The following is a 14655-nucleotide window of genomic DNA, read 5'->3' as shown; positions in this document are numbered from 1 at the left end:
ATGCCAATGACATAATTACCCAGCTACATTTCCGAAAGAATGCAAAAGCACTGACATATATTTTTCCTTCCTACGATAGGCCGACGGGCAGGGCAGGGCAGCCCGACTGATTTTGTGAGCCCTGTATCTGATTGAGGAATCACTCATCTTTGGAAAAGAGAGTTTATTACAGAGAAATGGCTCTTTCCAAAATAAAAGCAATACTATACGCTTCTTCTGGGCTATATTCTCAGCAGCATATTAAACATATCAGGTCCCCATAAGGAGAATCATGTGCTAACGGCTGTCTAAATGACTCGGGTAAAGTTTGTAGCATGCGTCCTTGTTGTTTTTATCTGCTTCCACTTGTCTTTGCACTAGGATGATGTTGCATAAATGTGCAGTCATATTCGTTGTGTTCCCACTAGTGCTGTCAGCGTTAATCTGAAATGAGGTTAACGCCACAACACGGCAAATCTCCGTTAACGAGCTACCGCGGATCGCCCCGTGCGTGGGGCTGGACGGCCAACACGTTAACGAGCAAACTGCGCTAACACACTAGTTCCCACCCATGTAATTGAGCATTGCTGGCACATCCGACATACTGTTTTACTTTTGTCCATGACGCGCTTACCTTCAGGGTCATACGTCACATGAAAACCAAAATAGTTCCAAACGCCAGATCTGAATGAGGGTAGGGGAGGTTCAATTTGCCATGTTGCAAGGAGAGCTTAACTTCTGTCTCCTAGTTTGCCCTGCGCTCAGTGAATCTGTGTTGACTACTCCGCCTAGGCTGCACTGTCGAGCGCAGATCCGGGTCCTTTATCCTTCAAGGACCCGAGCTTGAAGGATAAACCGCCCGCAGGGGCGTGCTGGGTGTTTAGTTTATATATATATATATATATATATATATATATATATATATATATATATATATATATATATATATATATATATATATATATATATATACATATATAGGCGGGCATTTATGTATACAGCGGACTTGTTAGTTTGGATAGTGATAGCAGTTCAGTCTAAATGGCTAAACTATATGGATAATATGGATAATAGGATAATAGGATGCCACGGTTGCTCCAAGTTACTTCCTGAAATTTCTTCCTTCCGCCACAAAGTGCCAGACAGAGTGGAGTCGCAGAGGTGCGTAGTGTAAAAGTCCCCAAATTTTACTTATCAATAATAACTCTTAATCATCATAAGAATTCTTCTTTTATTAACATATTCGTGAAAACTGTTGAGGTGGGTTTCTATGTCATAAGCAGTTCCCGTGGGAATAATGTGTAGGTGGACCAGAACATTTGTCCCTATAGTTTATTTCACTTTTCAGTTTTATCCCTGGAACTTTGCATACAATTCAATTCAATTTAATTCAATTTTATTTATATAGCGCCAAATCACAACAAAAGTCGCCTCAAGGCGCTTCAGAGGTCAGAGGAAGAATGAAGCATACAGGAATGCAAAGTCCAGGAATGCAAAGTCCATTCCGGTATGCAAAGTCCATTCCGGTATGCAAAGTCCAGGAAATGCAAAGTCCATTCCAGGATGGATTTTGCATTTCTTCCCTTCAATTCACTTTATAAATAAAAATGAACTGAACTGAAATATATAACCAAACCATGTTTGATAGTGTTCCATACTGTAAAAGTAAAAAAATACAGGCTCTGAACTGTACTCAAAGTATGAAAGTAAAAATAATCTCCTTAAAGCACAATTCAACTAATCATATTTGTACAAAGGTAACTGAACCTTCATATATTATTTTAATATAAGAATAAAATACTATTAGTACATGATGATAAAAAGATTCACATTTAATTCTAATGGATGTGCTTGAATATGTTACATAGTGAAAAAGGATTTTACAAAAACAAAAAAAAACTATTTTCTGGTGCCTAGATTGTAGAGGGTGAAAGTAAAATGAGTACAGTCGGGGTTTAAAGGGAAATTCAGTAGGTGAGGGATCTTATAGTCTATGTATAGGCATAGGTAAAAGAACCACAACACAATCATTTCTAATGTGAGCTCCAGTAGCTTTTCTTAGTGCATGCTGTGATCAGCATACCATACGGCCACAGTTTTTTAAATGCAGTTTTTATATTGTAAGACTTGTAAAAATCAGCTTGTCTTTGTTTTCTTAGAAGAGACAATGATGCATATAAATAGTTTTTAAGTGTTTTTGTGGATATTTTGTTGACTCCATTAGGGGAATAGGGGGATTTCACCTGCTTCACTGAAGAGGTGTGCCAACCTGCCTAGACATCTTGCCCCTACTTTACTATTACTATTAAACAAGTTAATAAATTAACTTATAAATAACTAAAAGGCAAGATTTATGAAGTTATCATAGGCCAGTTAGGTTGAGGTGGGTTTCTGTGTCACAAGCAGTCCCTGTAGGAATAATGTGTAGGTGGACCAGAACGTTTGTCCCTCTAGTTTATTTCACTTTTCAGCTTTATTCCTGGAACTTTGCATCCAGGAATGCAATGTGCATTCCTGGATGCAAAGTGCATTCCAGGACTTTAATGAAAATAAAGCAAAGGGAAAAATGTATACACAAAGTGAATTGGCTGGAGAAGAAAGAGCACTACTTCCAAGAGGAATTGTACCAGTGTGTTTTGTCCTTTGGAAAGGCATTTCCACATGCAGCTCACTTCAGAGAAAAAGAAAGGTGAAATTTAGGGATATGTTCCTTAACTTGAAAAAGAAATACGTAGCCGGAGTGGAAGGCATCCCCTTTGTTGGAATAACAAAGGAGAATCTTAAGAAAGAGCGGGACTGTCTACATACCAGATGCAAGGATCAAGATGCAGCTTTACTAGATAAAAAACGGGAGCTGGAATCATTTAAAAAGCAGTACAATGATATGGTAAAGTCTTTCTAAGACACTTTATTCAAACAAAAACAGGAGCTCATTGGACCAGTGAACCAGATGATCAAAAAGGCTTGCAATGAAGAAAAAGAGATAGGTAATCTAAAATCTAGAGTGAAAGACGTTCAACTGGAGCTTAAATTAGAAAAACAGAAAGGCCAAAAGCTCGCATCGTTGGTCCATAGAAGCGTGATGGGGAGATGTTATGGGGAGACTCCGACTCCGTCTCAGATCTTTCCACAGATTAAACCTCATCCACCTCCAGTGCAAACTAAATTTATTCAAGTGCCTCCAAAACACCCTGGCAGACGTGTAGGAAGGCCTTCCCCAGTGTATCACCCTGTAGAGTCTCCATCAACACCACCTTTCCTCATTTCTGATGATGGATTACCACCAGTTGATTGTTAAAAATTAACTGCTAAAAATTCAAAAGGGTATTGAAGCATTTGATAATTTAATCTAACAGGCCAGGAGTGGCCAACTCCAGGCCTCGAGATGTGGTGTCCCACATGCTTTAGATAACACTAGATCAACACACCTGAATCAAATGATCAGTTCATTACCAGGCCTCTGGAGAACTTCAAGAAATGTTGAGGAGGTCATTTAGTCATTTAAATCAGCTGTGTTGGATCAAGGACGCATCTAAAACCTGCAGGACAGCGGCTCTCGAGGCCTGGAGTTGGCCACCCCTGTAATCGTTTATAATACTATATAAACGACAGTATTCAGAAAACAACAAACATTCCATATATTTTTTTATCATAACTCACGTTCCGTCTGTCCTGCTCACATCTCCAATGGTTGTACATGTTGTCATTAACGTGGTTTCACGCCACATCAGCCATGCCGCTTTGCTAGCTAAAACACCGGTGTGGGCACATGAGGACGCTGTCATAGCCTGTCAACGATGTTGATTAGCTGCGCATCATTGGCTGGAGCAGCCAGTCACTGGTCACTACTGACTCACACTGCAAAACAGAATAAATTGTCTGTTGTCTGTGGTGACGTTTAATGACAGTCCTTTGATCCTTTGACGTCCAAAAAGCCTTAAATAGACCATGAAAGCTGTCAAAATGAATTGATTATTAAGCTATCGTTTTGTTGTGAAATTATACAGCATTAAAAAGCAGAAATTCAAAACCTAAGAAAGACAGAGATGTTAATATATTGAAAAAAAATGGTTAACAGTCTAAAAGACAAAAGTCAAAAAGAAAAAGGAACATATGCCAGCCAGTTTGACCAAAGACTCCGTCCAATGATTGACGAAGTTGAAAAGCTTAAAATAGAGCTTGAATACTTGAATACTTGAAAACGGATCGAGGATCTAACTGAAGAAAACAATGAACTTTGGCAGAATAATAAGATGCTGTCTTCTGTCGTGGAAGAAAGAGCAAATATCTCAGAGAGGTTAAACTCGATAAAAGGTGACCACGAAGCTCTCATAAAGTTCCGCGCAGAGACGGAGAAAACTCTGGCTGAACTTAAACAAAATCATGAGGAAGAAGTCGAAGTCCTGCAAGGACTACTGGAAACGTCAGGAATTGCTGGCACATCAGGAATTTCACAACAGCCAAATTGTTGACTTATTATTGAAATGCCACAAAGAGAAGAAAAATCAGATGCAGCAATTTTACGATGAAAATACAAAAAACCTCGAAAACAAAGCTAATGCTGCAGAAACAGAGTTTAAAACGGTAATGGGAATTTATGCTAATCATATAAAAAAGTTTGAGAATCGATTAAAAATTGGTAAAAGTGTGACCCTCAACGCAGTTAAACAACGGGATGAGGAACATAAATCCTTGCAGTATTGGATTGAGGACCTTTTGACACATAATACAAAGTTACAGGACCAAAATGAATTAATGGATAAAACTGTGAAAGAGTTAACAGATAAGAAATATGAAATGGGCAAAGTAATAGATGATCAAAAGGCCCAGAATATGGAGATGAAACAGAAATGTCAGAGAAATATTAGGGCTCTGGCAATTGAAAAGAAATTAAAGGCTATGGTCGAAGATGAACTTGTTTCTTTGAAAAAGAAAAATGAAGAATGAAAGTGGATGTAAAGTTGTTGAAAGTAAGATCTTTAAATGTAAAGATGCTAAGTGTGTTAGCAGCAGTTCAGGGAAGGGAGGGGATGTGTGTCTAAATGAGGCTACATGTCTGGGTAAGAAGCTGTTTGTCAGTCTGTTGTGACCAGCAAATCTGTTCAGTATTCTAAGTCTGTAAAAAACAATAATAGAATTATTTACAATCAGATTAAAATGTTAAAAGCTAATAGAAAATGCAAGATTCATCTCATATAAAAATGGCAGATATGAGCAGTGCATGTTTCTGAAAAAAAAAAAAGGCTTTTAAAAATGTATCTGTGTTGATAGATTTAAAATGACAAAATACAAATGAAGGCTAAAAATACCTGAAATAAAATAATGAAAACTGTGTTATTAGACCACAAAGGCATAACTTCAAAGTGCTAATGCTGTTTTTCTCCAGGCCATACTATCAGGACCAGTGTCATGAACTAAACCTGAACTGAATCTGCGTAGTTGTGGGGAAATATTTGTCTTCCCTTGTGCTGACCAGGTGAACAAACAATACAACATTCACTCTTGTCACTCTTTTTTTTTTTTAATGATTGTGACTGTAATTGAATTAAGTGATTTAAGAGCGTTATTTTAGCTGAAAATAACTTTTCTTCCCTAAAGTCTGTTTAGGAAGGAGATATCTAATATTGAAAAATAAAAAATGGATCAATTCCTTGAAAGCCTGTATCCAGGATTTCCATGGGAAAAATATGAGAAACCCAAAAGGAAAAAAGGAAGAATTAGCTTGAAGAAAAGAAAGAGATTTGCGGATGATAAAAATGAGAACAGTAAGTCGTTTGTGTCATTTTACCTTAAAGATCTGTTTATTAAAATATATTTCTGCATGTGAAATATAATTCTCTGAAGCTGTTGAAGTTGCAGGGTATAATGAGACATGACAGTTTTGATGGTATTTCATATTCTTCATTGTCATACTTGTGTAAATGCAAATATATAAACACATGTGTGAATTCATTCTTCACAAGTCGAGACTGCCTAAATGAAACTGCCTTTCTTTTGTTCCTTCAGATAAAGACATGCATAATTACATTAAAATTATTTTACGTGACTGCCAAGTTTTTGGCAGATATAGGTTTAGGAAACACTCTCCAGGGATCTTTGCATCGCATTATACCTTAACTGGAGGACATTTTTGGCTTTATTTAAATGTAATAATTAAGGAAAGAAAACCCCCAAAAAAGTGTTGGATAATGGAGCAAACTGATGTATTTCAAGTTTTCATCCAAAGTGACAATAAGACAGGCAACATTTTCACTTCATTTAGGCAGCATCACCTAATGAGGAACCAACTCCACAGCATGTCTTTTGTCCTGTCTCCCTCCCTCACTCCAACTGGTCGTGACAGAATGGCTGACCCTCTCTGTGCCTGGTTCTGCCCGAGTCTTCTTGTTAAAAAGTTTTTCTTTGCCACCGTCACAAAAGTGCTTGCTCATAAGGGGTTATCTGATTTTTGGGGGTTTCTCTGTATTATTGCAGGGTCTGTACCTTCCAACAGAATGCACTGAAGTGACTGTTGTTGTGATTTGGTGCTATATAAATAAAACTGAATTGAATTATAAATATTTGCATTATCACAAATATTACAATGAAAGTAGGAAACACTGTCAAAACTGGCATCTCTCTTTATACAACTTCTACAATTGCAAATTATTAGTACATTGTACATTGACCATGAAAATACATTTAATATATATTTTTATGGAGAAAGTACTTCTTCTTTTTTTGGTGATTCAAAAAACAGACTTCTGGCATGTAAAATGTGGAACCAAAATGGGCATCCTGGATAAAGAGAAGATGGGAAAAGGTAAGTACATACAGTATTGTTTTCTTACCAGTCCTACCAGTCTTTCCTTTTCTCTTTTGTACGTATATAAATACATCAATCAATGAATAACTTTTTCATAAAAATGATTACTTTTTTCTTTATAAATATAGGTGAGGCATGTATTGATTGTGAAGGCTCCTTTTACACTCCATCTGAGTTTGAGAAGCTTGCAGGAAAGGAGCCATGTAGAAAATGGAAGTCATCTATTTACCACAAAGGAAAAACTCTACGCTTTTGGCTCAAGGTACTTTGTTGCATTTTTATGAATCTACAAAAATCTGATTTCACTAAATAAACTGTTGAATTAACTTATCACAGAAAGGTGACATAACCACTACAGGATATAGACAAAAGAAAAGAAAACCACAATCATCAGACCTTGAGTCCAACAAACTCTCAACAGGTTTGTCTTCTCTTTTTTTATCTGTGCCTCAAAACCAGAGAATGTTTGAGAATATGAATCAAAAGCATGCAAACATTATTATATTATTTTTAATCAGCTGTTTGAAGACTTCAGTAGTTTTGACAAATACACCACAGAAGTTCATAAAAAAAGAGTATTTGCATAGAAAAAGTCACAAAAATCTCCATGTACGTTGTAATATTTTAAACATTTAAACATCTCTTGAAAGAACCCAAGGAAGATCGTGATGAAGATGAAGATGATGATGGAGAAGAGGATGATGATGATATGGATGAAGATAATGAGCCTGACACTAAGAAAAACGAAGATGAAGATGCTACACCGATTTATTTCACTTCTGAAGAAGAAGAAAGTGAGGAAGATCTTATTGAAGATGAAGATGAGGATATGGATGAAGATGATGTTGGTGACGATCAGCGTAGCACTGAGGAAGATGAGGATGAAGAAAGTGATAATGATGAGGAAGAGACTGTGCCTGCTGTTGCTTCTAACAATACTGACAGCAATGGTACTAAAGGTGACATTTCCAATATATTTCCTATTGGTTTGTTAGGATAACAAAGACCTTGTTTGTGTATGAAAATAACTCTTCCTCTTTTTTCAGACAGAGTAACAAGTGCAATTCCAACACCTGGAAAACATGCATTACAGATGAAAGAGGTAAAGGGTATCATTAACATCCTTCCTGAGGCAAGACCGATTATTTTATTTAAATGTTTCACTGTACTTTGCATTGCTGGAACTTTTGAGTATGTTAATCATCTTAGAGTACTCTGCTTTACACCAGCACCGTCATCAAGATAGAAATTTGGCAAATATTATGATTCAGCATGACAAATTACAAATGTATGCTTTTACAACATCCAGTCCAACTATTTAAAATAAATACAAATATATTCTTTGTTGTCTTTAAAACAGAAGACTAGACATCGTCCTGACATGTCAAGGTCTGAAGTCAGTGGAAATAACAGAGATGTGGCAACAAACACAGCAAACAAACAGTTGAATGTTAAGCAAGAACCCAAAGAGGAACTGAGTGAGTTGTTCAAATACTAAAAGCACTTTAAGGTTGTATTCAACTTCTATTTAGTTTTTTGCTTTTTTGTGTTGTTGAAGTAGAATAAAAACACTTTCAATCTATTTTCTAAGTTCACAGGTTCGTCCTTCTTTAACCTCTGATTATGTGAGATGAGTGTGGGTGTACAGTTAATTTGGCTCAGTTCTGAAATGATAATTGAAGTTCTCCAAACAATGAGTGAAATCCTTCTACAGGCTTGTGCAAAAATTAGGAGCTTTTTTATTTTATGTAAGCATTTACACATATGTTAGCACATATGTGCACACAGCTAACTAGTAATTTTGTTTGCAGCTTGAATAAATATTATTTCCGCATGTCTTTGTGATCAAAACAGATCGGGTGTGTTCTGTAATGAATAGTTGTACTTTCCAAAAGACACTAAACGGCCATTTTATTTCGTATGCCTGTCCAACTGCTCATTAATGCAAAAATCTAATAAGCCAATCACATGACAGCAACTCAATAAAGACATAGAGACATGGTCAAGATGATCTGCTGAAGTTCAGACTGAACATCAACATCAAACTAATTCTAATAATTCCAAAGTGTGTATGCTCATATTTTAATCATCCTTCTTTTTTCAGAGAAGACAACAACCAGCACAATTTTGACACCTGGGAAACCTGCACTGAAGATTGAAGAAGTAAAGGGTGTTGTTAATAGCCTTCCTGAGGTAAGACTGTTTTATTTTATTAAAAACTTATCATTCAAAATAAAGACAAATTAAAACACCACTGTCACTAAAGCACTTGCTCATAGGGGGTCATCTAATTGTTGGTATGTTCTCTGTATTATTGTTTACAATATAAAGCACCATGAGCTGACTCTTTATAGTTTCTGTGTTATATAAATAAAACTTGGATTAAACTAAATGTTGCTCAAAATAGTTTTATTATTTTCAAACAGGGGCGATTTTAGCCCATTTTTGGGGGTGCTTCAGCACCCCCAAAGATTTCTTACTTCTCTGAAAATATTTGCTGTTCGTGTGACACACTACTAAAAATGTAAAAAGCATACAGTACTTGGTTGAGACGTAACATTTTAACAACAAAAGTACAGACCCCCCCCCCCCCCTCCCAAAATGGTTTGTTCCAGCTCGCCTCTCCCCTACTCCCCGCACCCTTGGTGCCAGAGCGACGGTGACTGAGACGCAGCGGAGTGGAGGTGTAAGTGCTTGACTTAAAAGAGGACATATTAGCTGCATTTAACCTTCAGTTACTCTTTATATAGTTAGGTAGGAGTCAGACCATGTTTCCTTTTAGCTGAAAAACATTACACCCAGGTAACCTGCAGTGTTGAAAACTTGTTTTCTGACAATGTTTGCTACCTTAAATCCGTCCTGCTCTGTAGTAAAATCAGCGACATTTGACTGTCCTGTTGCTCCCATTGAAATTTATACAGCCTATTTAAAATCTAAAACTTAAAATTGTCCGTAGCCTACTGTTGGTTACCACTGTCCTGTTTGAAATGGAATGAGAGAAGCTGGTTATTTTGTCATATGTGCATGTGCCAAGATTAAACCCTGAGCAACATTCAGGTAAAAGTGTAAGAACAAATGATCCGTCAATAAAGGATAATGTTGGATCAGTGTTTCAATATTTATATCTTTTATTAGATGTTCATGTGGTTTGGTTATTTGCCTTTTGGTTGAAAGTACACTGAGAGAGGACTGTTTTTTATTAGTGATCTTAATAATATTTTTTTCATATTAATGTAATTTTTTTAATCTAATTGAATACAATCTATTTGTGTATGATTGTCAGTCCAAAGAGGGAGAGAGGAAAGAGGGGAACGTGTGGAGAAAGTACAAGGTCAGGAAGAACCAGGTAAGAAAACAGACAAGGAACAGTGACAGAAACTGCTAAACTGCTTGAGACTTGACCACCAAAAGTGATAGACAGATTTACCAACCTCAAGGTGAGGCCACACAGGTTAAAATAAAAGAAAAAAATCTGCAGAGCCATAGTAGTATCTGCAGTAAAGATCTTTTCATACATAGTATACACTGTACCATTTTTATATTTGTTTATCAATATTTTGTACATTTGTACATTTCAAGCACTCTATTTTTGGAGTGTATTTTTATATATCTGTATTGTATTATACATACACATTAAAAGTGAACCTCTGTCCAAAAATGCACTCAGTTTACTTCTCATTTACTATGAGCATCATTTTCCCCCAGTAATTAAAGTTAGGATATGTATTTTTTTTTATTCCAATCCATTCTTCATTTGCAGCATTTAAATAACCTTTATCTGATTTGATGGTTTTGTTACAGACTTTTAAAAAAAAGTGTTTTGCTTTTCTTTCACAAATGTGGGGATTAAATTGTGTTAAAATGTACAAAACAGTGATGTCAAGTTTTGTGACGAGGACCCAGGCACAGAGAGACTTGATGAATTTAAGAATCTTATGATTTAATAAAGAAATTTGCAGACTTGCACAGAGATGGTAAAATTATGATGACTGATAATGGAGATGAAGACAAAAGACGACAAGGACGGGGAGGAACAGGGATTTAAATGCACCAAGGAGACAGTCAGAGGGAACTCAGGACAACTGGAGACATTTAAGGATGCAGGGACAGACAGAGCCAGGGAAGAAGTCTCATCGTGACGAGTAAAGTTTATCTTGCCTGGCTGAGCAGCTCTCTGGGTGCTCAGCAACCCCAAAGCTCTGATCCTAGAATCGCCCCTGTTTTCAAAAGAAATTGTAAATAAGGATACTCATATATAATTGGCTGTCTTTGAAACAGAAGACTGGACATCATCCTGAGATGCCAAGATCTAAAGTCAGTGGAAATAACAGAGATGTGGTAAAGGACACAGCAATCGAACAGCAAAATGTTAAGAAAGAACCTGAAGACAAACTGAGTGAGTTGTTCAAAAACCAGAATCACTAGCATGATTTTTTTTCTGCTTTTTTTCTAGAAAAAAATCCAGTTTCATGTATTTGTTTTATTTTTTATTTTTTATTTTGATCTTTTCTGGTCTTCTTTTCCCAACATGTTTTCTAAATGTACAGGTCCTTCCTGTGAACCTCTGGCTGTGTCAGATCAGCAAGAGCATAAAGCTGTTCACTGCTCTGGCCACAAAGTAGCTGATTTACAATCCATGAGGCCAGAAGGGGGGTAAGATAAAGCTCTCATATCATTTAGGCAAAGATTTTGAATTTATTCACACAGTCTTAAAGGGTTGTTTTTCAACGGCATTTATTTCTCGCACTGCAAAACCAACTCTACTTGAAATTAGCCAAATATTCTTAAATCTGACAAAACTGTCTAGTTTTGAGAGAGAAAATCTGCCAATAGGGTAAGTAAACGTTTTGCTAGAATCCTTAAAACGAGCAAATGAATCTAACTGCTTTATGCCTAAATTAGGCAAAACTGTCTAAAATGTGTGATTAATTTAAGAAAATTTGAATTATTACAAGGAAAGACACTGATTATTAAATTTTTTTTTAACCTATAATGAGTATTATGCTTTCTTGAACAAGCTATTTTGAAGAATTATTTTGTTATTTTAGTGTTTAATTTAGATTTTCACATAAATAAAAAAGTTTTCTATAAGTAAGTCTAGATTTCAATTTTTTATATTTTATTTTTTGCCCTTTATTGATAGAGACAGTGAAGAACTGACAGGAAAGTAGAGGGAGAGAGAGGGGAAGACATGCAGCAAAAGGCCATGGGTCAGACTCAAGCCTGGTCGACCGGACGGTTCCCCAACTGGTCGACCTGCCTGTGTTTGTTTGTTCTTGTTTTTCTCTCTTTCCTTTTTCTCTCCGGCTTTGTGGCGATTGTTTACCTGGAAGTGCTGCCGCTCTCTTAGGCAGGACTATTTATTGGTGTGGCTGATTGACAGTCAGTGCTGAAGTATTGCACTAAGCCTGATAGTATTCTTGGACCGTTCGCGTATTTAAGTATTACCTGCCAGACAAGTGATCAGTTGTTATCTGTGTGCGACTGGGTCTTCTCTTTCTCCAACAGTGACACCCGGGCTGGCTGCCTTTATGCATTTCTTAAATTGAAAAGTCGTTAAAGTGGCCTTACTCCTGAAATAAGAAAGATAACCTTATTCTTCTAGAGTAAGATTATCTTTCTTATTTCAAGAATCAGAACCAGAATCTTCAGTTCTGAACTGAAGAAACTTCTCGGATGAGAGGTGAAACGTCTTCAAGCTATTTAAAGAAGTCCAGACACTTTTCTTTCCAAGCTCCTTAGACTACAATGACCTGGATGACTGAGAACATTCAGACATTTTTCTTGAATGAGCTTAATTTTCTTGTGCAAAAATTGCTTGTTAAGAATATGTTTTCTTTCTAGACCAAATATATAAAAATATATTTTTAAAAAATTCCATAAACAAGAGTTTTTTTTACTTGCAGTGCGGACATAACGGAGGCCCCGTTGCCTGGGCCCTCAGCCAGCTCTGGTTTGAATACAATGGATCTTGATCAACTGAAGAGGGAAAAAATAAAAATGCAACTGAAAATTTTAAAATTACAAGAGAACTATTACACTTTGAAAGTAAAAGAACTTAAAAAATGAGGATTAATGGTTCTGTAAAGCTGACATTGCAGACAATAAATTAAACGATTGCTGTGTTTATATCCACAAACTGACACGTTAGTTGGAAGTTTCTTTGGTGGAATATTACTTTTGACAAAAGCTACAAAATCATAGAAGTGTGCTGCATTTATACACCATACTTTTTCTTTGCTATACTCAGTTTTCCTTTAGCATTGTTGATTACCATGTTTTACTTTGTTTTTAGAATTAAACAAATAGCTGATATTTTCTTCTGTAGAATGTGAATAAACATGATTTTATCTGTAAATCATATCATGTAAGAATGGATGTTTGTGTAAAAATTGGCTAATCGTAAACCTAACTGAAGAGAAAATAGCTAAACCTGAATAAGACATGAAATTAAGTGTACTCGTACTCATATGAATGAAAATTCATATGTCTCAAAAGATGTGACGTCCAGAAATAGAAGGGGGGTGAAAGTTAGGTGAAGAAGGGGTATGGGGTTATTCCCTTTATCTTCTGTCTTCTTCTGAAATCAATAATGTGACATAACTGTTTTGAGGGTATTCCCTATTCTTATTGTCCTACTTGTGCAAATGCAAATATATATCAGCATGTGTAAATTCATTCTTCACAAGCCAAGACTGCCTAAATGAAACTGTCTTTCTTATTGTCCCTTCAAATAAAAGCATACATAATTACATTCAAATGATTTTATTACACTAAGTTTTTCTACTTTAAAACTTGTATAAAAAATCACCTTGTCTTTGATTTCTTAGAAGAGACAATGATACAATAAATAGTTTTAAAGTGTTTTTGTGGATGTGACTCCATTTAAACAGGAGAATTTCACTTTACTTGAAAGATGCATGTGCCACCCTGCCTAGACAACTTGTCCCTCCTTTGCATCCCATGTAAAATTTTGTAGATCTGCCACTGTTGGAAAATCCCAATGATTTTTGCAAATTAAGGCTCAACTAAATAAACAAAGAAAATTGTGTTGTTTCAATTACTTCAAAAATAAATATTGTGATGAATAACTAACTAAATGTTTTTCCCTTCTAAAAACAAAAACCCCCTAAAAGGTAACATTTGTTAAGTTATCATAGGACATTCACATCAGTTCATTTCACATTTAAAATTTAAATCGTAGTAAACTATTATGGTTCAGCGGTTGCTCAGATGAAAAAACTTTCCCTCAGTTTATTTGAAACCTATACATACTCCTTTAATGTGGATGTATCTTGTTACATGGATATGGAGAGAAATATGCATAAACTACTGTGTAGTAAGATGTATTAAGATCCAGCGTAAAACTGGGACATCACGACATCGACCTTGCTTTTTCTATTTGTATTTCTCTTGACATCACCGACTTTTTGTTTTGTTTTTCTCAAATAAATTGGAAAAAAAAAAATTCTAAATAGCTATTGACCACTTTGCTAGAAAATGTAGATTTACCAATTAGAGAATGGTCAATTCCATATTACCTGGATTATATTTATATTAAAAAATATACAACGATTGTGCAAGACAAGCATATGTTTACTCCAGAAGATGATCCAAAGTGATGTACAGCCTTTGTGTTCCCCATAAGCGGCTGAGCACTGACTGACTTTTCCCAGCAGAAGATCATCCAGCATGTAGCATCAGATTATTTAAACCATATATTAACCTTTATGGGCTACTGTGTACTGTCTCTAATTGGTAAATCACATTTTCTGCTATATTTAGAAAAGGCGACCACTTTATTTGAATAAATTTATAGATAAAATGCAGGTATACCGAGGAAAGTCAGATGTCCCAGTTTAACACTGGGA

General features: G+C 35.9%; 1 protein-coding gene across 1 annotated transcript; it reads left to right on the top strand.

Moving 5' to 3' along the window:
• Positions 1–2260: 2260 nt before the first annotated feature.
• On the top strand, positions 2261–14627 carry LOC146520416 (uncharacterized). Its single transcript, XM_085157140.1, has 11 exons — positions 2261–5744; positions 6719–6781; positions 6913–7046; positions 7121–7205; positions 7435–7743; positions 7831–7916; positions 8145–8262; positions 8889–8977; positions 11063–11180; positions 11332–11437; positions 12691–14627. The coding sequence occupies exons 1-11, from the start codon at positions 5618–5620 to the stop codon at positions 12851–12853; spliced, it is 1398 nt and encodes a 465-aa protein (XP_085013266.1). The 5' UTR covers positions 2261–5617; the 3' UTR covers positions 12854–14627.
• Positions 14628–14655: the final 28 nt, after the last annotated feature.

This window comes from Neolamprologus multifasciatus, chromosome 4 (assembly GCF_963576455.1).
Source record: "Neolamprologus multifasciatus chromosome 4, fNeoMul1.2, whole genome shotgun sequence".
Classification (NCBI taxonomy): domain Eukaryota; kingdom Metazoa; phylum Chordata; class Actinopteri; order Cichliformes; family Cichlidae; genus Neolamprologus; species Neolamprologus multifasciatus.
Note: the sequence above shows the minus strand (reverse complement) of the source record. Positions and strands in the feature narration are given on the sequence as shown.

What these genes read in the sequence shown, in the direction of transcription:
- LOC146520416 (XM_085157140.1), top strand. Translation starts at nt 5,618, where the DNA reads ATGGATCAATTCCTTGAAAGCCTGTATCCAGGATTTCCATGGGAAAAA. An exon ending in GGATGATAAAAATGAGAACA is followed by an intron (nt 5,745 to 6,718) that starts GTAAGTCGTTTG and finishes TTCAAAAAACAG; the next exon opens with ACTTCTGGCATGTAAAATGT. An exon ending in TTGTTAATAGCCTTCCTGAG is followed by an intron (nt 8,978 to 11,062) that starts GTAAGACTGTTT and finishes TCTTTGAAACAG; the next exon opens with AAGACTGGACATCATCCTGA.